Source organism: Sus scrofa, chromosome 1 (assembly GCF_054392235.1).
Source record: "Sus scrofa isolate SSC_HxYL_T2T_F1_AM1 chromosome 1, Sscrofa_HxYL_maternal_Yorkshire_Landrace_v2.0, whole genome shotgun sequence".
Classification (NCBI taxonomy): Eukaryota; Metazoa; Chordata; class Mammalia; order Artiodactyla; family Suidae; genus Sus; species Sus scrofa.
The window spans coordinates 283,269,991-283,289,638 of record NC_139383.1 but is presented as its reverse complement, the minus strand read 5'-3'; the positions used below and the strand labels follow the sequence as shown (position 1 = coordinate 283,289,638).

The window sequence follows — 19,648 nt, the reverse complement described above, 5'->3', positions numbered from 1 at the left end:
TTCCTCAGCATCCTACCACACCCTCAGGCTAAGGAAGAGGGATGATAATACTTGATTTTAAATTTCAAAAGGCATTTCCTTCGTTTAATCTGCATACCTTGAATTAATCACTGAATGGGAATATTGTTGGTATTTAATGGCTGCTTATAGTTCTTTTTTTTTCCCCCCATTTTTGGCTGCACCCCATGCCTTATGGAAGTTCCCAGGCCAGGGATCAAATCTGAGCCACAGCTGTGACCTACGTCACAGCTGTGGCAATGCTGGATCCTTAACCCACCACGCCACAGCGGGAACTCCATATTTCTCATTTGCAAAATGTCTGTGTGTGTTCACTACGCACTTTTCTGCTGGAATGGTTCTGTTTCTTATGGAGTTATAATCAGGTCGTTCTTTCGCCATAACAACCTCAGCCAGACGCTTAACTGTCAGTCACTAAAGAATCGAGCCCATTTCATAGATGGGGAAACAGGGCAAGGATGAGGTGGAATCCTGCAGCTCTTCAGTTCATGCGATCAGCCCCCATGGCCCCATACCCGAGAGCCTCTTCCGAAGGACACAGTTTAGCAGAGGCAGCACACAGAGGCTCACAGGCCGAACTGTTCATGGCTGCATGTCTGGGGAATCATAAACACCGCAGCCCGATGTGACTCAGATGTGACCAGGCGTGACCGTGACAGATCACAGGGTTCTGTAAATATTGTGTCAGGCTGCTATCACAGCAGGGCTCCCTGCTCACCCCAGACCCCGGTCCACCCTGTGGGAAGCGGAGCCAAGCCCTACAGGGCAGGGTATCTGGCTCCCTGCCTCAGCTCACTGTCCCAGTTTTTCCCATCCTCAGTTTCCTTCCTGAGGACCTCCTAGCCAGGGGCTCCTGCTGAAGTGACCGGTTCTCTGCACTTGGCAAGAGTTAAAATACTATAACCCTTTGAGTGGTGTTTCTGCTGTACCTGAAAATCCGAAGATACGCTCCGTCATAGCAATGGCTCACGTGAATGAGGGGGACTGGGAGTTCCCGTTGTGGCTCAGCAGAAATGAACCCGACCGGTATCCATGAGGACGTGGGTTCGATCCCTGGCCTCGCTCAGTGGGTCATGGATCCGGTATTGCCATGAGCTGTGGTGTAGGTCGCAGATGTGGCTCTGATCCTGCGTTGCTGTGGCTGTGGCGTAGGCTGGCAGCTGCAGCTCCGATGGGACCCCTAGCCTGGGAACCTCCATATGGCACATGTGCAGCCCTAAAAAAAACAAAGAAAGAGCTGGACTGTACAGCCGGTGATGTACTGAACCATTTTGTCTCAAAGCATCCTCACAACTCCCTTGACAGGAGGGGACACCAAGACACAGAGGGCTTAAGTTCTGTCTCCTGGTAAGTTTGGCAGGTCCTAGACAGCATGACAGGTTGTCCTGTGAGAATTTGGGGCTAGGAAGTTCCTTGTTTCCCTTGAAGAATTACGGCCTCTCTCCTTTAAAAGAAGAAGAAGCAGCAGCAAATAATGAGATCTGGACAATCCATTGCAGTTCCCTTGGCTGCCAGGAACCCCAGTGCTAAGGTTAAGACATTAACACAGTAATTTTTTTCCTTTTTTTTTTTTTAAGGGCGGCACCCGCGGCCTATGGAAGTTCCCAGGCTAGGGGTTGAATCGGAGCTGCAGCTGCCAGCCTGCACCACAGCCACAACATAACACAGTTCCGAACCGCAATCTGCAACCTAGGGCCACAGTTCTTGGCAATGCTGGATCCTTAACCCACTGAGTGAGGCCAGGGATCAAACCCGCATCCTCATGGATGCTAGTTAGGTTTGTTTCTGCTGCACCACAACAGGAACTCCCTGTTTTTGTTTTAAATCTCTCTGATGCGGTGGCCCTGCCTTCGACATCTTCCAGCGGTGTGACATTGATTGGGTCACTTCACCTCTCTGGCATTGAGTCTCCTCATCTGTAAATTGGAGGTACAATGACACCTATCTCACAGGGCAGTTGTGAGAAGCAAATGAAATGATTTATGTAAATAAAAAGCCTAGCACCAGCCTGGCCTGTGGAAAATATTCAGTAAACGGTGCCCGTGGGTGCGAGAAAAGGCTTTGAGAAAGCCAGGGGAGCAGAGAGACCCTGTCCTCAATGGGAAGACTTGGCTGGATTCAAGGTCGGCCTGCTGTGCACTTGCTGTGAATCTGCTGTGTGACGTCGGGCTGCACGCTGCCCTCTCTGAGCCTCGGCGTCCCATCTGTAAACTACTTCCTCTATCCTTTTCACTGTGTGCCTGGAGCCTGAACAGGAGAAGAGAGAACGGAGGCAGGCCCTGACCTGGCCCACAGTAGGGCTCCATACCTGGTTCTCTGGACAGTGAACAACTGGATGAATGGCTGGTGGTCAGAGCCCCCACTGCCCAGGATAGGCCTGATTGGTGTGGTGCCCTATGCCTGGGCTGGTGCCAGGGTGGCATTCAGGTGGGTCTGGGAGCCCGAGGACAGGCCTACATCTGGGTCTGGGGCCAAATGACAAGCTCCTATGGAAGACCTACTGTGTGCAGGGCTCCTGGTGGGCACAGCAGCATGATGCCCACATCACACTTGGACTTGTGGCAACCCCTCTGCTGACCTGGGGGTGGGGGGGACGCTGTAGGCTTCACAGGGAGATGCACCCACGGGAAACTCCTGAACAACTCCTCCTTCCACAGTGATTTATTGAGCACCTACTGTATACGGGGCCTTTTGGGTGAGCGCCAGGCCAGAGACCTAGTGGGATTCTCTGAGGAGATGCTGCATGTGGTCCAAGCTCAGCAGCCAGCGCACTGCTGACTCCACTGGGCTGGGCCAGGCACCCTGTTCGGACAGAGACACCTTCCAAGCCGTGGGCTTTGGGCTCTGGGGACTGATGTGACTCCCTGGTTGGGCAACTGCTTTCTGTTCCAGGTGAAGAAACTGAGGCTCAGAGGGGAAAGGACCAACTTTGGGACCCGCCTCACTCCCCAGCTTTCCAGAATTCTCTCTCAGCGAACTAACTGCCCCTCCCCAGGAGTCAGGGGAAGGATGTCAGGCACCGGGAGGCCTGGTCTAGGCCCAGGGGACGCCTGAGCCGTCACAAGGGCTTCCACCCTTGGGCCCTGCAACATCTTGCAGGTTACTCTGTGGTGAAGCCGAGGGGCGCTAGGAGGCTCTTAGCGGGGCTGAGCATCCTGGGGGCGGGCGGTCGAGGACCAGGCGGGGCTGAAGGCTGGGGCCGAGGCTTTCAGCTCCCCGGCTTAATTGGGGATATAATAGTTATTATTATTTATAACTTACACTTGAACCCTCGCCAGGAGCGTGTGTTCACAGTCTGCCCAATCCAGGCAGGCGTTAAATAATTAAACCAAGGGCCTAATCGGCGGTGAAACTCCCCACGGGCTGCCACTTCCTTAGTTCGCTGATTGCTGATATTTTGGGGGTGAAATATGACCATTTTTACGATCAAAGAGATGGGCGTTGCAAAGGAAAGAAACAGGAAAAAAAGGAGGGGGCGGAGGGGGTGTGCCTCTTGCCGGTTTCTTTTCCTTGGGCTTCGAGGTCTGGTAAAGTTTCTTTAGACATGCAAAGATTTACACACCTTTCTGCAGGGAGCCTTAAATTACTCGCGCTCCTCACACATCTCCCCGAGCAGCCAGCAACAGTAAGTCATTGAGAAATGAACCGGCCTCCCCGTAATCGCTCTGGCGGCCTTTGAGAAGGAGAATGTCTAATGGCTTTTTTTGAAGTGGAGGTCAAGGTTTTTTAAATAAAACAATCTGTATTAATGCAATTTCCTTTTTAGCTGGAGCATTGGATTCCCCCCCCCCTTTTTGCTCTTTTTTTTTTTTTTCCTTTAGGGGGAGGGCTGGGAAGCCGGGGTGGGGAAAAGCATCATTTTTCTCTCGCCAGACAACGCGTCCCTAATGAGATACATTTATTTAAAACTCTGTATATCATCACCCTGTCAGGGCCTCCAAGGGGGACCCCGCGGCTCCCTCTTGGTTTGTTTCGGATTAGCGGGGCGTGTGGACGGCCCCGCAGTCTGGCTCTTTCGGCTGCCACTGGTCTTCCTTCCTCCCTTCGTGGTGCGACCTTGACCGAGGCACCGTGTGCCCCGCCCCCACCCCATCTCAGCACCCACATCTTCTATAGCCCCTTGGCCTCTGGTCCTCTGCCTTTCCGCCCTCGCTGCCTCCTGCGGCTCAGCGCCGGCCCCTTGGGGTTCTGGAGGCCTTCCTCCTGCCCCATGAGGAAATCCGGCTCCCTGGTTATGCCCCAGACCCTGCTGCAGACAGAGCTGAGTTCTAGTCCCGACCTGGCTGCTCTCCAACACCGCCCCCCCCTCCAAGTTTCCCTAAAGCTTCATTTATCTGTCCAGCGGGGGGATCAAAAGAGTCACACAGGCCCCTCTGGGTCACCACGAGGCTGCGAGAAGGGTCTGCTGGGCACCCTTAGCATCTGCTGGGTGCCCCGCCCATAGCACATGTCCACTTACAACAGCGGCCACTGTCACCGCCGTCACCGCTCCCCCAGATCTAGAGCAGAGCCTGCGGGCAGGACCTGTCCTGTTTGACCCCAGCCCCACCCCGGCTCCAGCTCACCAGCCGATGCAGCAGGGCTTGGGACTTCCATCAACACGTTGTTACTGAATGCCTGACAGTGCTGGGAGCCGGCCAGGGTGCTGAGGAGAGAGTGGTGACCCAGTTAGTCCGGTCCTGTAGAGAAGCCAATCAGCCAGGCTCAGTGGAGAAGAGCAGATCTGGGCTCCACGGGGGAGTGGGCTGGGGCAGGGGCCCCGGGGAGGGCTGCCCTCCGGAAGGGGCCTTAAACTGCCTTCTGAAGTTTGAGCAGGATTTCGCAGGTGACGGGGCAGCCAGCCACATGCAAGGGACCCCAGCACCTCCAGCTTTACCTGTTTCGAGGGGCTGGGGTCCTACAGCATCCTTTTTGGTCTCGCTGTGCTTCACGTTCCCTCCAACCAAGAGCTTCCATTTGCCAACCGCTCTGCATGCACAAAGTCACGGGACATCCATTCCACAAAGAGGTACCGCAGTCCTTCCTGCGCCCGCCCTGGGCCGGGCCTGGGGCTACGGTGGGGACCAGGCTGGAGCTGGCTCACAGCCTGCGGAGCAAGAGAGAAGATGGACATTGAACTCAGGGCTGAACCTCAGTCCTCGGGTGGGGTGGGAAGGGCTTGCAGGGCAGGGGATGGGTTTTAGGGGAGAAAGGGATTAATCTGGAGGCTGCTTTGCCCGGAGTGGAGACCAGTTCCTCCCCTTGGGAGCCTTTTGGGGCCTGGGGATTCTGGCACCTTGCAGTGGGGAGATGGTAAGCTTGGCGACCCCAAGGAGCTGGCTGGAAGGGGACCAGGCCAGTGGCAACAGGTGGCTCAGCCACAGGGGTCAAGGCTGGGGAGCCGCCCCCTCCCCCACCATTCCCATGCCCATGAGCGCCTGCTCTGGCCCAGCTCGGGGCTGCAGCCTGGGGCCTGAAGGGTCCTGGTCCACAGGTGCCAGAGACACCAAGGCCTCTGTCCCCACCTCCTCTCTCAGCCCCTCCTGCCCAGGAGAGCCTCGCCTCCCTAGAGCCTAGCCCAGCCAGGCGATTGCATTCACAGTGACCCACCCAGCACAGCTAGATGGTACCCAGACAGGCCTGGGGTCAAATCCCCACGTTGTCACATGCGTGCTCTGTGACCTTGGGCAAGTCACTTCCCCTCATCTGTGAACAGGGCTAAAACCAGCATCTCTACCCCAGGGGTGTCCAGACGATTCGCCCTGGACAGTGCATGTGTGTTTCAAGCAGGGCAGAGACTCGGTCAAGGCCCTGGGCGGCCCAAGGGACCCTGGCCCCGGGCGGGCGTGTTGATTTCTGGCATCCTCTGGAACTTTCTCTCTTGTTCTGGGAAGTAGACCTTTACCTCTTGACACAGCCGACACTCCGCGCCAACCCCCACGGCACCGCCACCATCCCCCCGCCGTGCCTTCGTGGCTCTCGCACCCCTGCCTGTCTCAATGTTCAGCCATCACGTGCCCGGCTGTGTCTCTTTGGCTCCCTGTCTCTCCGTCTGCCGGGAATTGTGTCTCGGAGGGACCCGTGGTCCAGGGCTCCGCGGTGCCCCCTTGCACAGCAGTGAGATGGGAAGAGGGAGGGAGGGAGGGAGAGAAGAGGGAAAAATCAAAGCCCACATATTGGTTCCAGATGTGGCCTCTCTCACAGCCCTCTCCAGCAATTTAATTAAATTCCCCCAGACAGCCAGGAGGGTTTCTTAATGATCAAATTTCCCGGCTCCCCTCCTCGAACGGGCCCACTCTGTCTCCCTGACGTATGGCCGACGGGATTCTTCCTGCCGTCAGCTTGGCCAAGCAGGGCCGGTGGGGGTGGAGTGGGATGGCTTTCCCGGGAACACAAAGGACCCCGCCCTGTGCCCACCTCCGCGCCCCCTTCCCAGGGGCCCCGAGCCCTCTGGAGCCAGCCCTTGGCAGAGCCCGACGGGGCCTCACGCAGTGGCTGGAGGGGGCCCGCTGGTCCCTTCCCCTGAGATCTGCCTCTGGGCCAGCCTCCCAGGGACCGATGCCAAGTGGGCGCCAGCGGGGGTCAGATGGGGAGTCTGGAATCAGGATTCTGGGCTCTGAGACCAGCAGAGGCAGGGCAGGCTCCAACCTCTTGGGCACCCTCCCCAGCCTGTCTGGCAATGAGGCAGACCAAGGCTCAGAGGGGGCAAGGCCTGGGCCAAGATCGCACATATCCGCCTGCTGGGAACGAGAGAGGCAGAGGCAGGCTGACCAGCACTTGGGAAGAGAGGATCTCCCAGGGAGGGGCCTGGGACCCCTCCTCACATGAAGCTATGGGTCACTTTTCTTTTTTGCTTCTTGGGGCCACTCCTGTGGCATATGGAGGTTCCCAGGCTAGGGGTCCGATCGGAGCTACAGCTGCCAGTCTACGCCACAGCCACAGCAACTCGGGATCCCAGCCACATCTGCGACCTATACCACAGCTCACGGCAATGCCAGATCTCCGACCCACCAAGCGAGGCCAGGGATCGAACCTGCATCAGGTTCGTTACTGATGAGCCATACCGGGAACTCCTCGGGTCACTCTTACTAGGACCCCCGACTTGTGGAGTGGGAGGGAATCTAGGTGAGCCTTGAGACCCTCAGCTTCTTCTGTAGATGGGACAGTGAGGCTGAGAGGGGTCCAGGCCAAAGCCCAGCCCCCAGACCCCCTCCCGTCTTGAGCCGAGGGGCCTGAGGGGCTCCTGTGGACTGAATGTCTGTGTTCCCCACCCTCAAATTCAGATGCTGAAGCCCTTCCTCCAATGGGATGGCATTCAATGGTGGGACTGGAGTTCCCGCGGTGGCGCAGCGGGATCGGCAGTGTCTCTGGAATGCGGGGATGCAGGTTCGATCCCCAGCCTGGCAACTGGATTAAGGATCAATGCCAAGTGCCATAGGTGCCAAGTGCCATAGGTGCCAAGTGCCGCTCAGATCTGATCCCTGGCCCGGGGACTCCATATGCCACGGGGCAGCCAAGAAAGAAAAAGAAAAAAGGTGGGACCATTGGGAGGTAGGTTGGCTAAGGTCCTGAGGGGGACCCCCCCACACCCCCTTGGGGAGATGGTGGCTGCCTACGAGCCAAGAGAAGAGGCCTCAGAAGGAAACCGACCTTGCTGGCATCTTCATCTTGAACTTCCCAGCCTCCAGAGCCATGAGAAATAAGTGTTCGTTGTTTAAGGCACCCAACCTGTGGTACTTTGCATGGCAGCCCAGGCTAAGACAGGCTGTAGGTACCTTCTCACCCTGTTCACTTGGGCTTCTGAATCTCTAAGGACTTACCTTGTCTGGAAGAGGCGGGGGGTGGGGGGGCAGGCAAGGGGGGCCTCTGATGCAGACACACAAGGATGTCCGAGAAAGGGGAAGCTCCCTCAGCATCCCCTCTGAGGCTCTGGGCTGCCCACCTGGGGGCTTTGCCCATCTGGGCTCTCACGTCTGGCCAAACATCAGGACCGCCTGGAAGTGTCTGGTGTGGGATGGGTGGGGGGCAGGTCAGAGCAGGGGGCTCTGGCCAGCAGGGGGCTCTGGCCAGCAGGGCCAGGTTTCTCGGAAGGGGCACGTGGGAACACACATGTCCCGGGTGTTCGGATCCCCCCAGTGTCCCTCGGTGCTTCTTAGGAGAGCAGGAAGGGACAGGAATGTCTTTCCGTGGCTGCGCCGAGGCCCTACCACCCTCCCTAGCATCTTCCAGTCCCTCAGCTCCCCCTGAGCCCACAGAGGACCAGGCCTCCGGGAAGAGAGAACTGGGCCCTGCCCTACAGCACAGAGACTGGGGCCCGCGGGGCCAAGCAGGCTGGGCCTCCTCGGGTCAGGGGTCAGGGCAGGGTCAGGTGTTGGGGAAGGAGAGGGAGGGGGAGCTGGGCCTGAGGAGGGCCGCAGACAGGGACAAGGACAGGAAGAAGGCCAGGGCGGCGGCCCCATGACCGCACGGGAGAAACAGCCCCCCCCCCGCCCCACCCCTCTGTGCCTCGCGGCCTGGGACGCACCAGGCTCCCCACCCAGGAGACGAGGAAGCCTATTCTTAGGGGCAGATCGCTGTGCTTTCCCAACATCTCTGCCAACTCCAAAAAGAAAAAAGAGAGAGAGAGAAAGAGAAAAATTAAAGGGGGGCCTTTTCCCCAATTTCCCCCTCAAGGGACTTACCAGGGACAGATGTGGCTGCTGCCAGCCCCTCCTGTCCAGAGGGGCACCAGGAAGGCGGGGATGCTGGGAGGGGCCGTGACACCGCCCTCCTTCGGCCCCTGCCCTGAGTGTGTGGTGCGTGTGTATGAATGAGTGTGTCTGAGGAAGTGTTTGTGTGTGCTTGTGTGTGAGAACGTCTCACAAGGATGAATGTGGTGTCACAAGTCCATGTGTGTGTGTGTGTGTGTGTGTGAGCACCTGTGTGAGCCTGTGGTGTGAGTGTTTTTTGTGTGTGTGAGTGTGGGAACGGGTGAGCAAGCGTGGGAAGGGGAGAGAGCGTGGGGGACCGTGGCCGGGCAGGGCTCCAGGGAGACGTGACAGGCCAGGCCCGGGATGGGGTCCCAGCTGGGCCCCTGGCTGGCTGGCTGCCCTGGAGCGGGTCAGCTCTCTCTCTGAGCCTCGCTCTCCCAGACTGTGCCATGGGAGTCCCGCTGTCACTTCCTTCCTGGGGTGTTCTGACGAGTCGATGAGCCATCCGCGCGGGGTTTCCAATCTAATTCGTGGGGCCCAAGATGCCACCCACCAAAGGCTGCTGCTCTTAGCAACGTCTCATTCATATGGTCAGGCTGGGCCCTGTGGTACCGAGGGCCTGGGGCGGGAAGTAAAGGGGGTCTGGGGGTGGGGGGCGGGTTCAGGAAGGGCTCGGGGGAGGTGATCTTCCTGCTGTGAAGAATGTCACCAGATAGAGGGGGCAGGAGAAAAGGCTCTGTGGACAGACGGGGGCCTTGCCCGGCGTTCATGGCCTCGTCTTGGACCCTAGATGTAAGAGGAAGTGCAGGGCCTGATCCCCTGCCTCTGGCTGATTTCGCATTTTGAGTCTCAGGTTAAGTCACATTCATTGGTAAGAGGGTAGGAAATACCCAGAAACACAAAGAAGATCAAAGTTTCCCAAATCCCAGAACCCAGAAACACCCACCACTAATATCTCAGCCTGGGGCCGTCAATAATCACGCCTATCGGAGTTCCCACTGTGGCTCAGTGGGTTAAGATCCCAACTAGTATCCATCAGGATGCAGGTTCAATCCCTGGCCTCACTCAGTGGGTGAAGGATCTGGTGATGCCCTGAGCTGCAGTGGAGGCTTGGGTCTCACATGGCTGCGGCTGTGGTACAGGCCACTGGCTGCAATTTTGATTGGACCCCCAACCTGGGAACTTCCATATGCCGCAGGTGCAGCTCTAAAAAGACCAAAACAAAAACAAACAAAAAAAGAATTATTCCTGCTCATGCACAGGTGCGTGCGTGCGTGCACACACACACACACACACACACAAAGAGCTTTTTCCCTAAATGGGATCAGACGGCACCTACTGTTCTATAACTCGCTTTGGTGAGCTGCTATAGGACAGAGTCTAGCACGTGGTTAAGTTCTGTAAGTCGGCTGTTACCATTGTTGGCGTTGGACCACTGGAGTGGCTAAACGTCTCTCCTCATTTTGTTGACAGTTTTCCATCCTTTGTGACTCACTATGCATGTCCTCTGCCCATTTTTTTGTTAGTATTTTTGCCTTCTTATTGTTGATTTTTTTTTAATGGCCAGACCCCAGGCATATGGAAGTTCCCAGGCCAGGGACTGAATTCAAGCCACAGCTGCAACCTGTGCCACACCTGTGGCAACGCTGGATCCTTTTTTAGACTGTGCCAGGCCAGGGGTCAAACCCGGGCCACCACAGAGACGGTGCCGGATCCTTAACCCATTGCACCACAGCGGGAACTCCCTCTTGTCGATTTTTAAAAGTGCTTTATATATTAAGGTTACTCCTCTCTGTGCATTGGATAGTCAGAGGGACTCCCAAACTCCCTGGGGAGGAGGAGTCAGGGACAGACCCTGCCAGGGTCTGATCACTGGGTGCTTGGCCCCAGGCCCCCCAGCCTGCTAAGAACGCTGGCGTTGGGTGGCAGGAAGTGGCTGGGCTGGCAGGACAGTGAGAGGCAATAGCAGGGAAAGAAGAGAGAAGGTTCAGAGCTGAAATGAGAGCCTCTGAACGACAGAGCCTTAATGGGAGGCAGATGGAGGAAACAGGGGTTGCCCTTACTGACAGGAAGGAGGTCATGGGTCACAGAGCTTTCTAAAGATAGGAGCCTGGGCGACGGGCTGGCGGCAGGGCTGCTCCACTGTGTGGTGCCCAAGGGCTGTGACAGAGCAGGGGCCAGCTCCTCTCTGCGGCATGCCCGGACCCTCCCAGGGCCAGAGCCGGAGAAGCTGCGAGGCACTTGAGCCCTGGAGGCCAGGTACATGGAAGAGTCCCCCAAACTGGGGTTACAATCCCAACCTAGCTGTGCAATGTTGGGCCGGTACCCAAACCTCTCTGAGCCTCAGGTTCCTTGTTTGAAGAAAAGGTGTTAACACCATCATCGGCTTAGCAGGGTGTATGAAGAGCAGTATGTCAAGCGTTTCGCACAGGGCCTGGCACATCGAAAGGGCTCAGTATGTCAGGTTAACTTGTGATTGTCACTGTCCTAAGCACCAATGATAGTTCTCTTGTTGCCAGAGACCGTCGGTGACACCAAAGACCTCTTTATTGACTCCAGGACTCTCAGAGCTGAAGGGCCTTCAGGTTACAGGTGGGGAAACTCTGGGTGAGGCCCAGAGATCAGAAGGGCCAGCCTGGGGTCACCCACTGAAGCAGCGTTATTGTGTCCACCAAAGAGACACATTCAAATCCTAACCCCTTGGAACCTACACCCATGATCTTATCTGGAAATAGAGTTTTTGCAAAGGTAGTCAACGTAAGATGAGTCCCGGAGTTCCCGCTGTGGCACAACAGGATTGGTGGTGGAGCACCAGGACGCAGGTTCGAGCCCCGGCCAGGCGCAGTGGGTTAAAGGCGCTGGTGTTGCTGCAGCTGTGGCGCAGGTTGAAAGCATACATAGCTCAGGTTTCATCTCTGGTCTGGGAACACCACAGGCCTTGGGGCGGCCGACAAAGAAAACAAAAAAGTGAGTTCATTCTGGATTAGGGTGGGTCCCAAACCCAGTGACTGGTGCTATTTAGAGAGGACAGGGAGATTAGGACAGAGACACAGACACAGGGAAGAAAGCCACTGGAAGACAGGGGTAGGCAGGAATTCCCTGGGTGGCCCTGCGGGTTAAGAAAAACCCGCATACCCGGATACCCGACTAGTATCCATGAGGATGCAGGTTCAATACCTGGCCTTGCTCAGCGGGTTAAGATTCCACTGTTGACGCAAACTGCTGTATAGTTCACAGATGCGGCTTGGATCCGGGGTTGCCATGGCTGTGGCTTAGACAGGCAGCTGCAACTCTGATTCGACCCCTAGCCTGGGAACTTTCATATGCCTCAGGGGCAGTCTTTAAAAAAAAAAAAAAAAAGACAGGTGGGCAGAGATTGGGGGGTGATGTCACCAAAAGCCCAGCAGTACCTGGGGCTGCCAGAACCTTCCCCCCAACCCCAGTTCTGCCACAGACCCCATCTAGCTACTGACACACGCTTTTCCCTTTACCAGGCCTCTCAGCCCTGCGCCGTGGAGCAAGTCACCCAGGATCAAATAGGGCTGTGACACCTTTAGGTCGTCTGGGGGCTGCTGTGCCCTTCAGAGCCTTGACCAATTGGAGGGTGGAGGGTGGACCCTTCAAATGGGAGCAGACATTCCCCGACCCCCCAGGGTAACACCTGGGGAGACTGAGGCACATTGGAGCAAATGCCACCTCCAGATGCGCTTCATTGCCAGACGGGAATATGGGCCCGGGTGTCGGATCGCCTGGTTTTACAGGACAAGCTGGAAATTCTCCATCTCTGTGTGAGCAGTCTCCCAATTTCACTCCAGGAGAAGAGACTTCCAGGATCAAGAACCAGGGCAGGAGTTCCCATCGTGGCTCAGCAGTAACGAATCCGATTAGTATCCAAGAGGATGCAGGTTCAATCCCTGGCCTTGCTCAGTGGGCAGTGGGCAGTGGGTTAAGGATCTGGCACTGCTGCGAGCTGGGGTGTAGCCTGGCAGCTGTAGCTCTGATTCAACCCCTAGCCTGGGAACTTCCTTATGCCCTAAAAGGCAAAGAAAAAAAAAAAAAAATGAAGTGTGCTGGGAACCAGGGATGCTGTGGTCTCCTGGCGAACCTAACCTGGGCTGCCCTACTCCTCTTCCTTGCTCCTTAGGCAGTGGGATGGAGGGACAAAAGGAGGGCTTCTAAGGCCTGATGGGGATTTTTAATAGCTTGTCACCTGATCCGCACAACAACCTTATAAACGGAATCATAAGTGCAGTGAGCAATTATCCAGCCCCTGTTCGGTCCCCATAGCCGGACTGAGGACGCTTTGGATTGGGCTTTCTTGCTAAGACTGTTCGGCTCTTGGGGGCAGGGGAGCCCTTTTCTACTCATTTTTTATGTTTAATCATAGACACATGCGGTTGGCTTTAAACTTGTCTCTAAACGTTTTCTACTTTCCTCAACAGCTCTGGTCTCTGGCAGGTGCTGGACAGGAGAGGCTCCTGAGTCCACATGGGAAGGGGTGGGGGCTGGTGAGACCCAAGCTGCCATGTGAACGGCTGGGACTGGCACACCTCTTCATAACGGGCTTTCCAGAATCATGAGGTCATCAGGGGCGTTCCCGTTGTGGCCCAGTGGAAAACGAATCCGACTAGGAAGCATGAGGTTGTGGGTTTGATCCCTGGCCTCACTCCGTGGGTTACGGATCTAGCATCACCGTGAGCTGTGGTGTAGGTCACAGACACGGCTTGGGTCTGGAGTTGCTGTGGCTGTGGTGTAGGCCTGCTCCAATTTGACCCCTAGCCTGAGAACCTGCGGGTGCAGCCCTAAAAAGCAGGGGGGACAAAAGTGAAGTCATCAGGGCTCCCCTGTGGGCCTCGAGGTTGCAGAGGTTAAATGTGAGGCCCAGGGGTAGATACCTAAACTCCAGAAAAGTACCCCAGGCCCGGGTCCCTTCCTGCTAGGCTACACTTCCACCCACAGTAACAGAGCTCTTGGTCTAGGATCTTGCATGGGTTTGATTATCCCCATTTCACAGATGAAGAAATTAAAGTTCATTGAGTCCATCAAGGCAGAGAAAGGGGAAGAAGCCCCCAGCTGGCAGGGAGAGGAGCTTCCAGGGGACAGAGGCTAAGGAATTGCCCCATCGCCCGTCAGGGTGGATGTGGTCCAGTCGGCGGGGGCGGGGGGGGGGGGGGGGCAAGAGCCAGGCCAAGCCGCGGTCTGACCCAAGCTCAGGGGGGCCAGGGGACACCTGGAGTTCGAGACCCCTCCACTGCCGCAGAGAGTTGGGCAGGGGTCCGGCCGCTGTGCGCAACGGGCGGAGTTCGGACGGCGCCCAGCGGCCGCGGGCGGGATCGCAGGGTGGAGCCAGGCCGGACCGGGAAAGGGCGGGCCAGCGAAGGGCTGGGATCCCGGTGGACTGCAGGTCGGCGCCCTCCATTCTCCAGGGACCCCCGCCGCACAAGATACCCCCAAATCGCGCTCCCGAAGGCGCTCGGTCCTCCCGGACGGCAGAGGGCGCTGTCACCCCGACTCTCTTTCCTGGGCCGGAGGGACCGGAAGTGCAAGTGCGAGAGTCACTTCCGGCGCGGAGCAGCGGGTTGGGCTGTGTATGAGGCCGGGTTCGGGGACTGGACCAGTAGTGGCCAAACCTGGCCAAGACCGCGGCTGCCGGAACGCTCGCAGTCGGCGTCTCGGCCTCAGCGGAGGGTGCGGCCGCCGCAATGCCGTTCCTGCACGGCTTCCGGAGGATCATCTTCGAGTATCAGCCGCTGGTGGACGCGATTCTGGGCTCCTTGGGGATCCAGGACCCTGAGCGGCAGGAACCCCTGGACGGGTAACTCGCTCCCTGCCCCCCTCCGACTCGGCACTGCTCCCCCTTCATTGTCACGACAAACATGGCGGGGCGGGCGGTGTCCCCACCTAACAGATGAGACCGAGACGCGCTGGGGGAAGGGTGCTCCGGGCCAGCGCCCGGAGGGCTGGAGGGTGCGGTGTTTGCAGGGCCTTCGCCTCAGGGCCCCACCCTGCACCCTGCCTGTCATGTGCCCTCCACCTGGAGTTGCAGGGCAGCCGGGTGGCATCTGTGAGCAGTGCGAAGTGAGCTTTCTGTAGCCGAGTTTGCAATTGTACATCCAGGCGCGGGTCTATCCGTGAATCTCTGGGAAGGGTGTTAGAAAGTGAATCGTTTGCGGTACATCAGTGAGCTAAACAAACTCCCAGCCTTCACGATGCTTATGCTCCAGAAAAGAGAGACTGACAATCGTTAGTAAAGTGTTTAATGCCTTAGGTGGAACAGAGGAAAGAGGGATCAGGTGTCTGTTTCTGGGATCAGCTGGAATTGGCGGGGAAGCTGGGTGGGTTGGGGCAAAGGTGCAGAAGGCTTTGCTGCTCTCAGCCTTTGGAAGACGGGGAGGCTGACTGACTTTGGGTGTGAGCAGGCAGGAAGTCTGCTGACTGCCCTGGGCTGGTCCCGCAGTGTCTGGTTCTCACTCTTGGCCACAAGGGTTCCCTTCAGTGCCAACAGTCCAGGTGTATGAGGCTTTGTATCCATGCCAGGGGCCAGATTCTCTGGGCAACATGGAAGGAGGCCGAAGACAACCCCTGTCCTTTCTTGGTAAACCCGAGGCATCTGCTCCAGTAGAAGGATCCAGCTTGGCCCTCTCTCTGCCACAGACCTTTTCTGAAGAGACTTTCTGCCCTGCCTTGGGGGAGTGATTTGGGGGGAGACGGGGGGAATGACATCAGGAGACCAAAGGCCACCCACCCACAGGGTGCCCAGCCAGCTGGTCCCACAGCTGTTCCCACCCTCAACTAGTCCCCCCTCTCCTGCCCCAGACCCAGTTATGTCGCGAGTGAGGAGAGCCGGATCCTTGTTCTCACTGAGCTGCTGGAGAGAAAGGCCCACTCTCCCTTCTACCAGGAAGGCGTGAGCAACGCCCTGCTGAAGATGGCCGAGCTGGGGCTGACCCGTGCCGCTGACGTTCTCCTGCGGAATGGAGCCAACCTCAACTTTGAAGGTCAGCTGGAGCCCAGAGGACCTGGGGTGATAGGTGGCTTAAGTGTGGCCCTGCTCTGGATGGGCGACCAAGCCTTCAGGCTTTTCTCAGGAGCTACTTGCCTCATTTATTTATTTCATGGGTGGTGACCAAGGACAGCCACACTGGGTGGCCTCCCGTCCCCTTGTGGGCTTTCAAGTGGCCCTTAGCCACCTCAAGTCCAAGAGCGAGTTTGTCGCTGTTTCTACCATGAGATTGACTTAGCAGACTTTTCCCAGCTCCCAGCTAAATCGCTTCCATTAATGTGAAAAAGTGGCTGCTGGCACTGTGCCCAGAGCTAAGTAAGGAAAAGTAATTTTCTGCCACTCATTCTGAGGCATCTTGCATTTTTGTTCCTGTCATAGGGAGAGGGGAAAACGGAGAAGACACATTAAGCATAAATCACAGCAGAACCATGCTGGCATCTAGCTTGTGTGCTGGGGGATGGAGACGGGGCCATTTTCGGGGGGGGGGGGGTCAGCCAGGAGACTTGCAGACCCTGACTTATAGCCACAGGGGTTTATTTATTTATTTTTTTTTCTTTTTAGGGCTGCACCCGTGGCATATGGAAGTTCCCAGGCTAGAGGTCAAATCAGAGCTTTAGCTGCGGGCCTATGCCACAGCCCCAGCAACGTGGGATCTGAGCCAAGTCTGCGACCTGCAGCTCACAGCGATGCCGGATCCCTAACCCACTGAGCGAGGCCAGGGATCAAACCCTCATCCTCATGGATCCTAGTTGGGATCATTAAAAACTGAGGTTCCCCCGACACGGGGGGGGTTTCATGGTGACACAGGATGTGGCCAGGATGTCCCCCCTCCCCGGCGTAGGACAGGCTCTGAGGCTGCTGGGCTCCTGGAGGTTCAGAGAGCTGGGGTGGGGGAGGGATTTCCCTGGTAGTCCAGTGGTCAAGATTTGGCTTTTCCACCACCGTGGCCTGGGTTCAGTTCCTGGACTTGGAACTGAGATCCCACATCACAGTGACCATTAAAAAAAAAAGGAAAAAAAAGTAGCTGAGGGGGCCAGGGTGGTGGGGTGCATTCTGAAGTCAGTCGCTTGGAGACCCAGCTTGGAGAACCTGGTTTTTATCGCAGGGCTGAAGGAGCTGTCACTCTGAGTGTTCTGCCCAGCAAACCCGTTTTGGGTCCCATTTTACAGAAGAAGAAACCAAAGCCCAGATGTAGCACCATGTCCGTTAGAAGGCCCCCAAGACCTAGGCCTGACTCCAGAGCCTGGGCTCTAGCACCGGCTGAGGGCAGCTGTGTCCTGCCCCCTGGTGGTGGCGGGAGCCCGGGCCTCCTTCCATCAGTGTCCCAGAGGTGCTGGGACCTGTGAGAATGTGCTGTCGGGCAGGCAGGGCTGACTGGCTGCGTCTGCGCCTTCAGACCCGGTCACCTACTACACGGCTCTGCACATCGCCGTCCTGCGAAACCAGCCTGACATGGTGGAGCTGCTGGTGCGCCACGGGGCCGACATTAACCGGAGGGACCGGGTAAGAGCCAGGCCCAGCCTGCTCCGAAGGGGGAGGCGGTAGGGTCCTGAGCAGCCCACAGGCCAACCTGGCTGTGCTTTCCTGGCTCAGATCCATGAGAGCAGCCCCTTGGACCTGGCCAGCGAGGAGCCCGAGCGCTTGCCCTGCCTGCAGCGCCTCCTGGACCTCGGCGCAGACGTCAACGCGGCCGACAAGCACGGTAGGTGCCCCCGTGGAAAAGCGGGATGCGCCTGGGCCAGGGGGCCATGGGAGGGCAGGCCGGGCGCATGCTGGTGCCCTTGCTGACTGGCGGGGGCTCCAGAGGCAGGGCATGGCCAGCCCCACGAGGGCCGTGTGGGAGGGAGCGGGGGGTGTGTGCTCAGCTTCTGAGGGACAGGCCTTCTGTTGGGAGAGACCCAGCCAGGTCTCAGGTGGCATCTCAGGATCCAAAAATTCCTCATCTCCCGGCCCCCTGTTGCTGTTTTTGTGTGAGTGAGGAGTCCGGCCGGAAACCCGTCACCCTCCGCCGTAGCTGAGATGTCAGCTGTCTTTAAAGTTTGTTTTCGGATCCTGAGCGTCTGGCTCCCCGCACCTCCGGGGCCGCCCTGACCTCGGCCTCCTGGCTCCCCGCTCCTCCTCACTCGCTGTCCGTCCCCAGGGAAGACGGCCCTGCTCCACGCTCTGGCCAGCAGCGACGGGGTGCAGATCCACAACACCGAGAACATCCGGCTCCTGCTGGAAGGAGGTGAGGCCGCCCTTGCACGCGGCGGCGCCGCCTCCGCGGCTTCCCCCTGCCGCCCCCGAACACGGGTCAAAGGCCTTCTCCCCCCTCTTCTTCCAGGGGCCGACGTCAAGGCCACCACCAAAGACGGGGACACGGTGTTCACCTGCATCATCTTCCTGCTGGGGGAGACGGTGGGCGGGGACAAGGAGGAGGCCCAGCTCATCAACCGCTTCTGCTTCCAAGTGACGCGGCTGCTGCTGGCTCACGGCGCCGACCCCAGCGAGTGCCCCGCGCACGAGTCCCTCACCCACATCTGCCTCAAGAGCTTCAAACTGCACTTCCCTCTCCTGCGCTTCCTGCTGGAGTCCGGCGCCGCCTATAACTGCTCCCTGCACGGCGCGTCCTGCTGGTCCGGCTTCCACATCATCTTCGAGCGGCTCTGCTCCCACCCAGGCTGCGCCGAGGACGAGAGCCACGTGGACCTGCTGCGCAAGGCGGAGACCGTCCTGGACCTCATGGTGACCAACTCGCACAAACTCCAGCTGCCCGAAAACTTCGACATCCACCCCGTGGGCAGCCTGGCAGGAAAGATCCAGGCCCTTCACTTCTCCCTGAGGCAGCTGGAGAGCTACCCGCCGCCGCTCAAGCACCTGTGCCGCGTCTACATCCGGCTCTACCTTCAGCCGTGGCCTGTGGACACCAAGGTCAAGGCGCTACCTCTGCCTGACAGGCTCAAGTGGTACCTCCTCAGCGAGCACAGCGGTGCCGTCGAAGATGACATCTGACGGCTCGGACCGCAGGGAACAGGCTCTGGGTGGCCCCGTCAGCCTGCTGTGGACTTACGTACCGTGGCGGTCGTGGGGGTGCACCTTCGGTCCTGTCAGGAGGTGCAGGTTGGAGGCGAGGCATCGGCCCCCCTGGGCAGAGGAGGCTGGGGGCCCCGTGGCCGCAGGCGCTCCAGCAGGAGAGGCTTCCATCTTCCAGGGAGACTGCCCCCACCTCCCCCTGGTGGCGCCCCACGTCTCAACCCATGGAACCAGGGGCAGGGTTTGGACTTGGGACAAGTTTATAATCTTTGATTTGAGGGGAGCGCCGGGCATTTGCAGAAGCAGGGTTGCTCTAAGACCAGGCCACCTGAGAGCTGCAGGAAGCAGGCCTGGGGTCGTAGCTAAAGCCCAGGGCAGGAGGGGCCTGGAGGGTGCGGCCCAGCCGAGGGCCTTTCCTCTGGCCCCTTGACTCTAGCAACTGTCAGAAAACAAAAAGTGCTCTTGTGGGCAGGGAGGAAGCTGAGCTGCCTCCTGCCGGCTTCTTTACAGCTCTGGGGCCAGGTCACCTACCGCCCTGCCCACCGCTCTAGTGGCAGCTCTTTGTGCCAAATCTGGGGTTTCGGGGACCATGTCTTCTGAAAAACAATCATGCATGACCAGGGCCGTCCTCTCCAGAGGGTCCCATTTTGTGAGGGGCTCATCAGCTGGGCAACGCTACCCAGACTGGAAGCTGAACTCCGCGCTGGGCTGAGCCTTCACACAGCTATTTGCCAGTCACACGAAGGTGGTCCTTGTAAATCGTGTAAGCGCCTTGGAGATTAGCTGAGGCAACTAACTATATTTATGCTATAAAATTAAACTGATTTCTCTCGGCCTTAAAGGTCCTTGTGTGACACCCCCACAGTTCAAGATAAAGGCTCCCGGGGCAGCCGGGAAGAAGGGGTGGCGGGCACGAGGAGAGGCAGCATCTAGAACAGTTGTCAAG

The 19,648-nt window shown here is 58.0% G+C and overlaps 1 protein-coding gene across 2 annotated transcripts; it reads left to right on the top strand.

The window, feature by feature from the left end:
* Window positions 1-14,231: 14,231 nt before the first annotated feature.
* Window positions 14,232-19,537, top strand: ASB6 (ankyrin repeat and SOCS box containing 6). Of its 2 annotated transcripts, none has more exons than XM_084970250.1 (6): window positions 14,232-14,502; window positions 15,504-15,685; window positions 16,796-17,193; window positions 17,284-17,392; window positions 17,831-17,917; window positions 18,014-19,537. In XM_084970250.1, exons 3-6 carry the CDS (start codon window positions 17,143-17,145, stop codon window positions 18,679-18,681), a joined length of 915 nt encoding a protein of 304 aa, XP_084826376.1. In that variant the 5' UTR covers window positions 14,232-14,502; window positions 15,504-15,685; window positions 16,796-17,142; the 3' UTR covers window positions 18,682-19,537.
* Window positions 19,538-19,648: the final 111 nt, after the last annotated feature.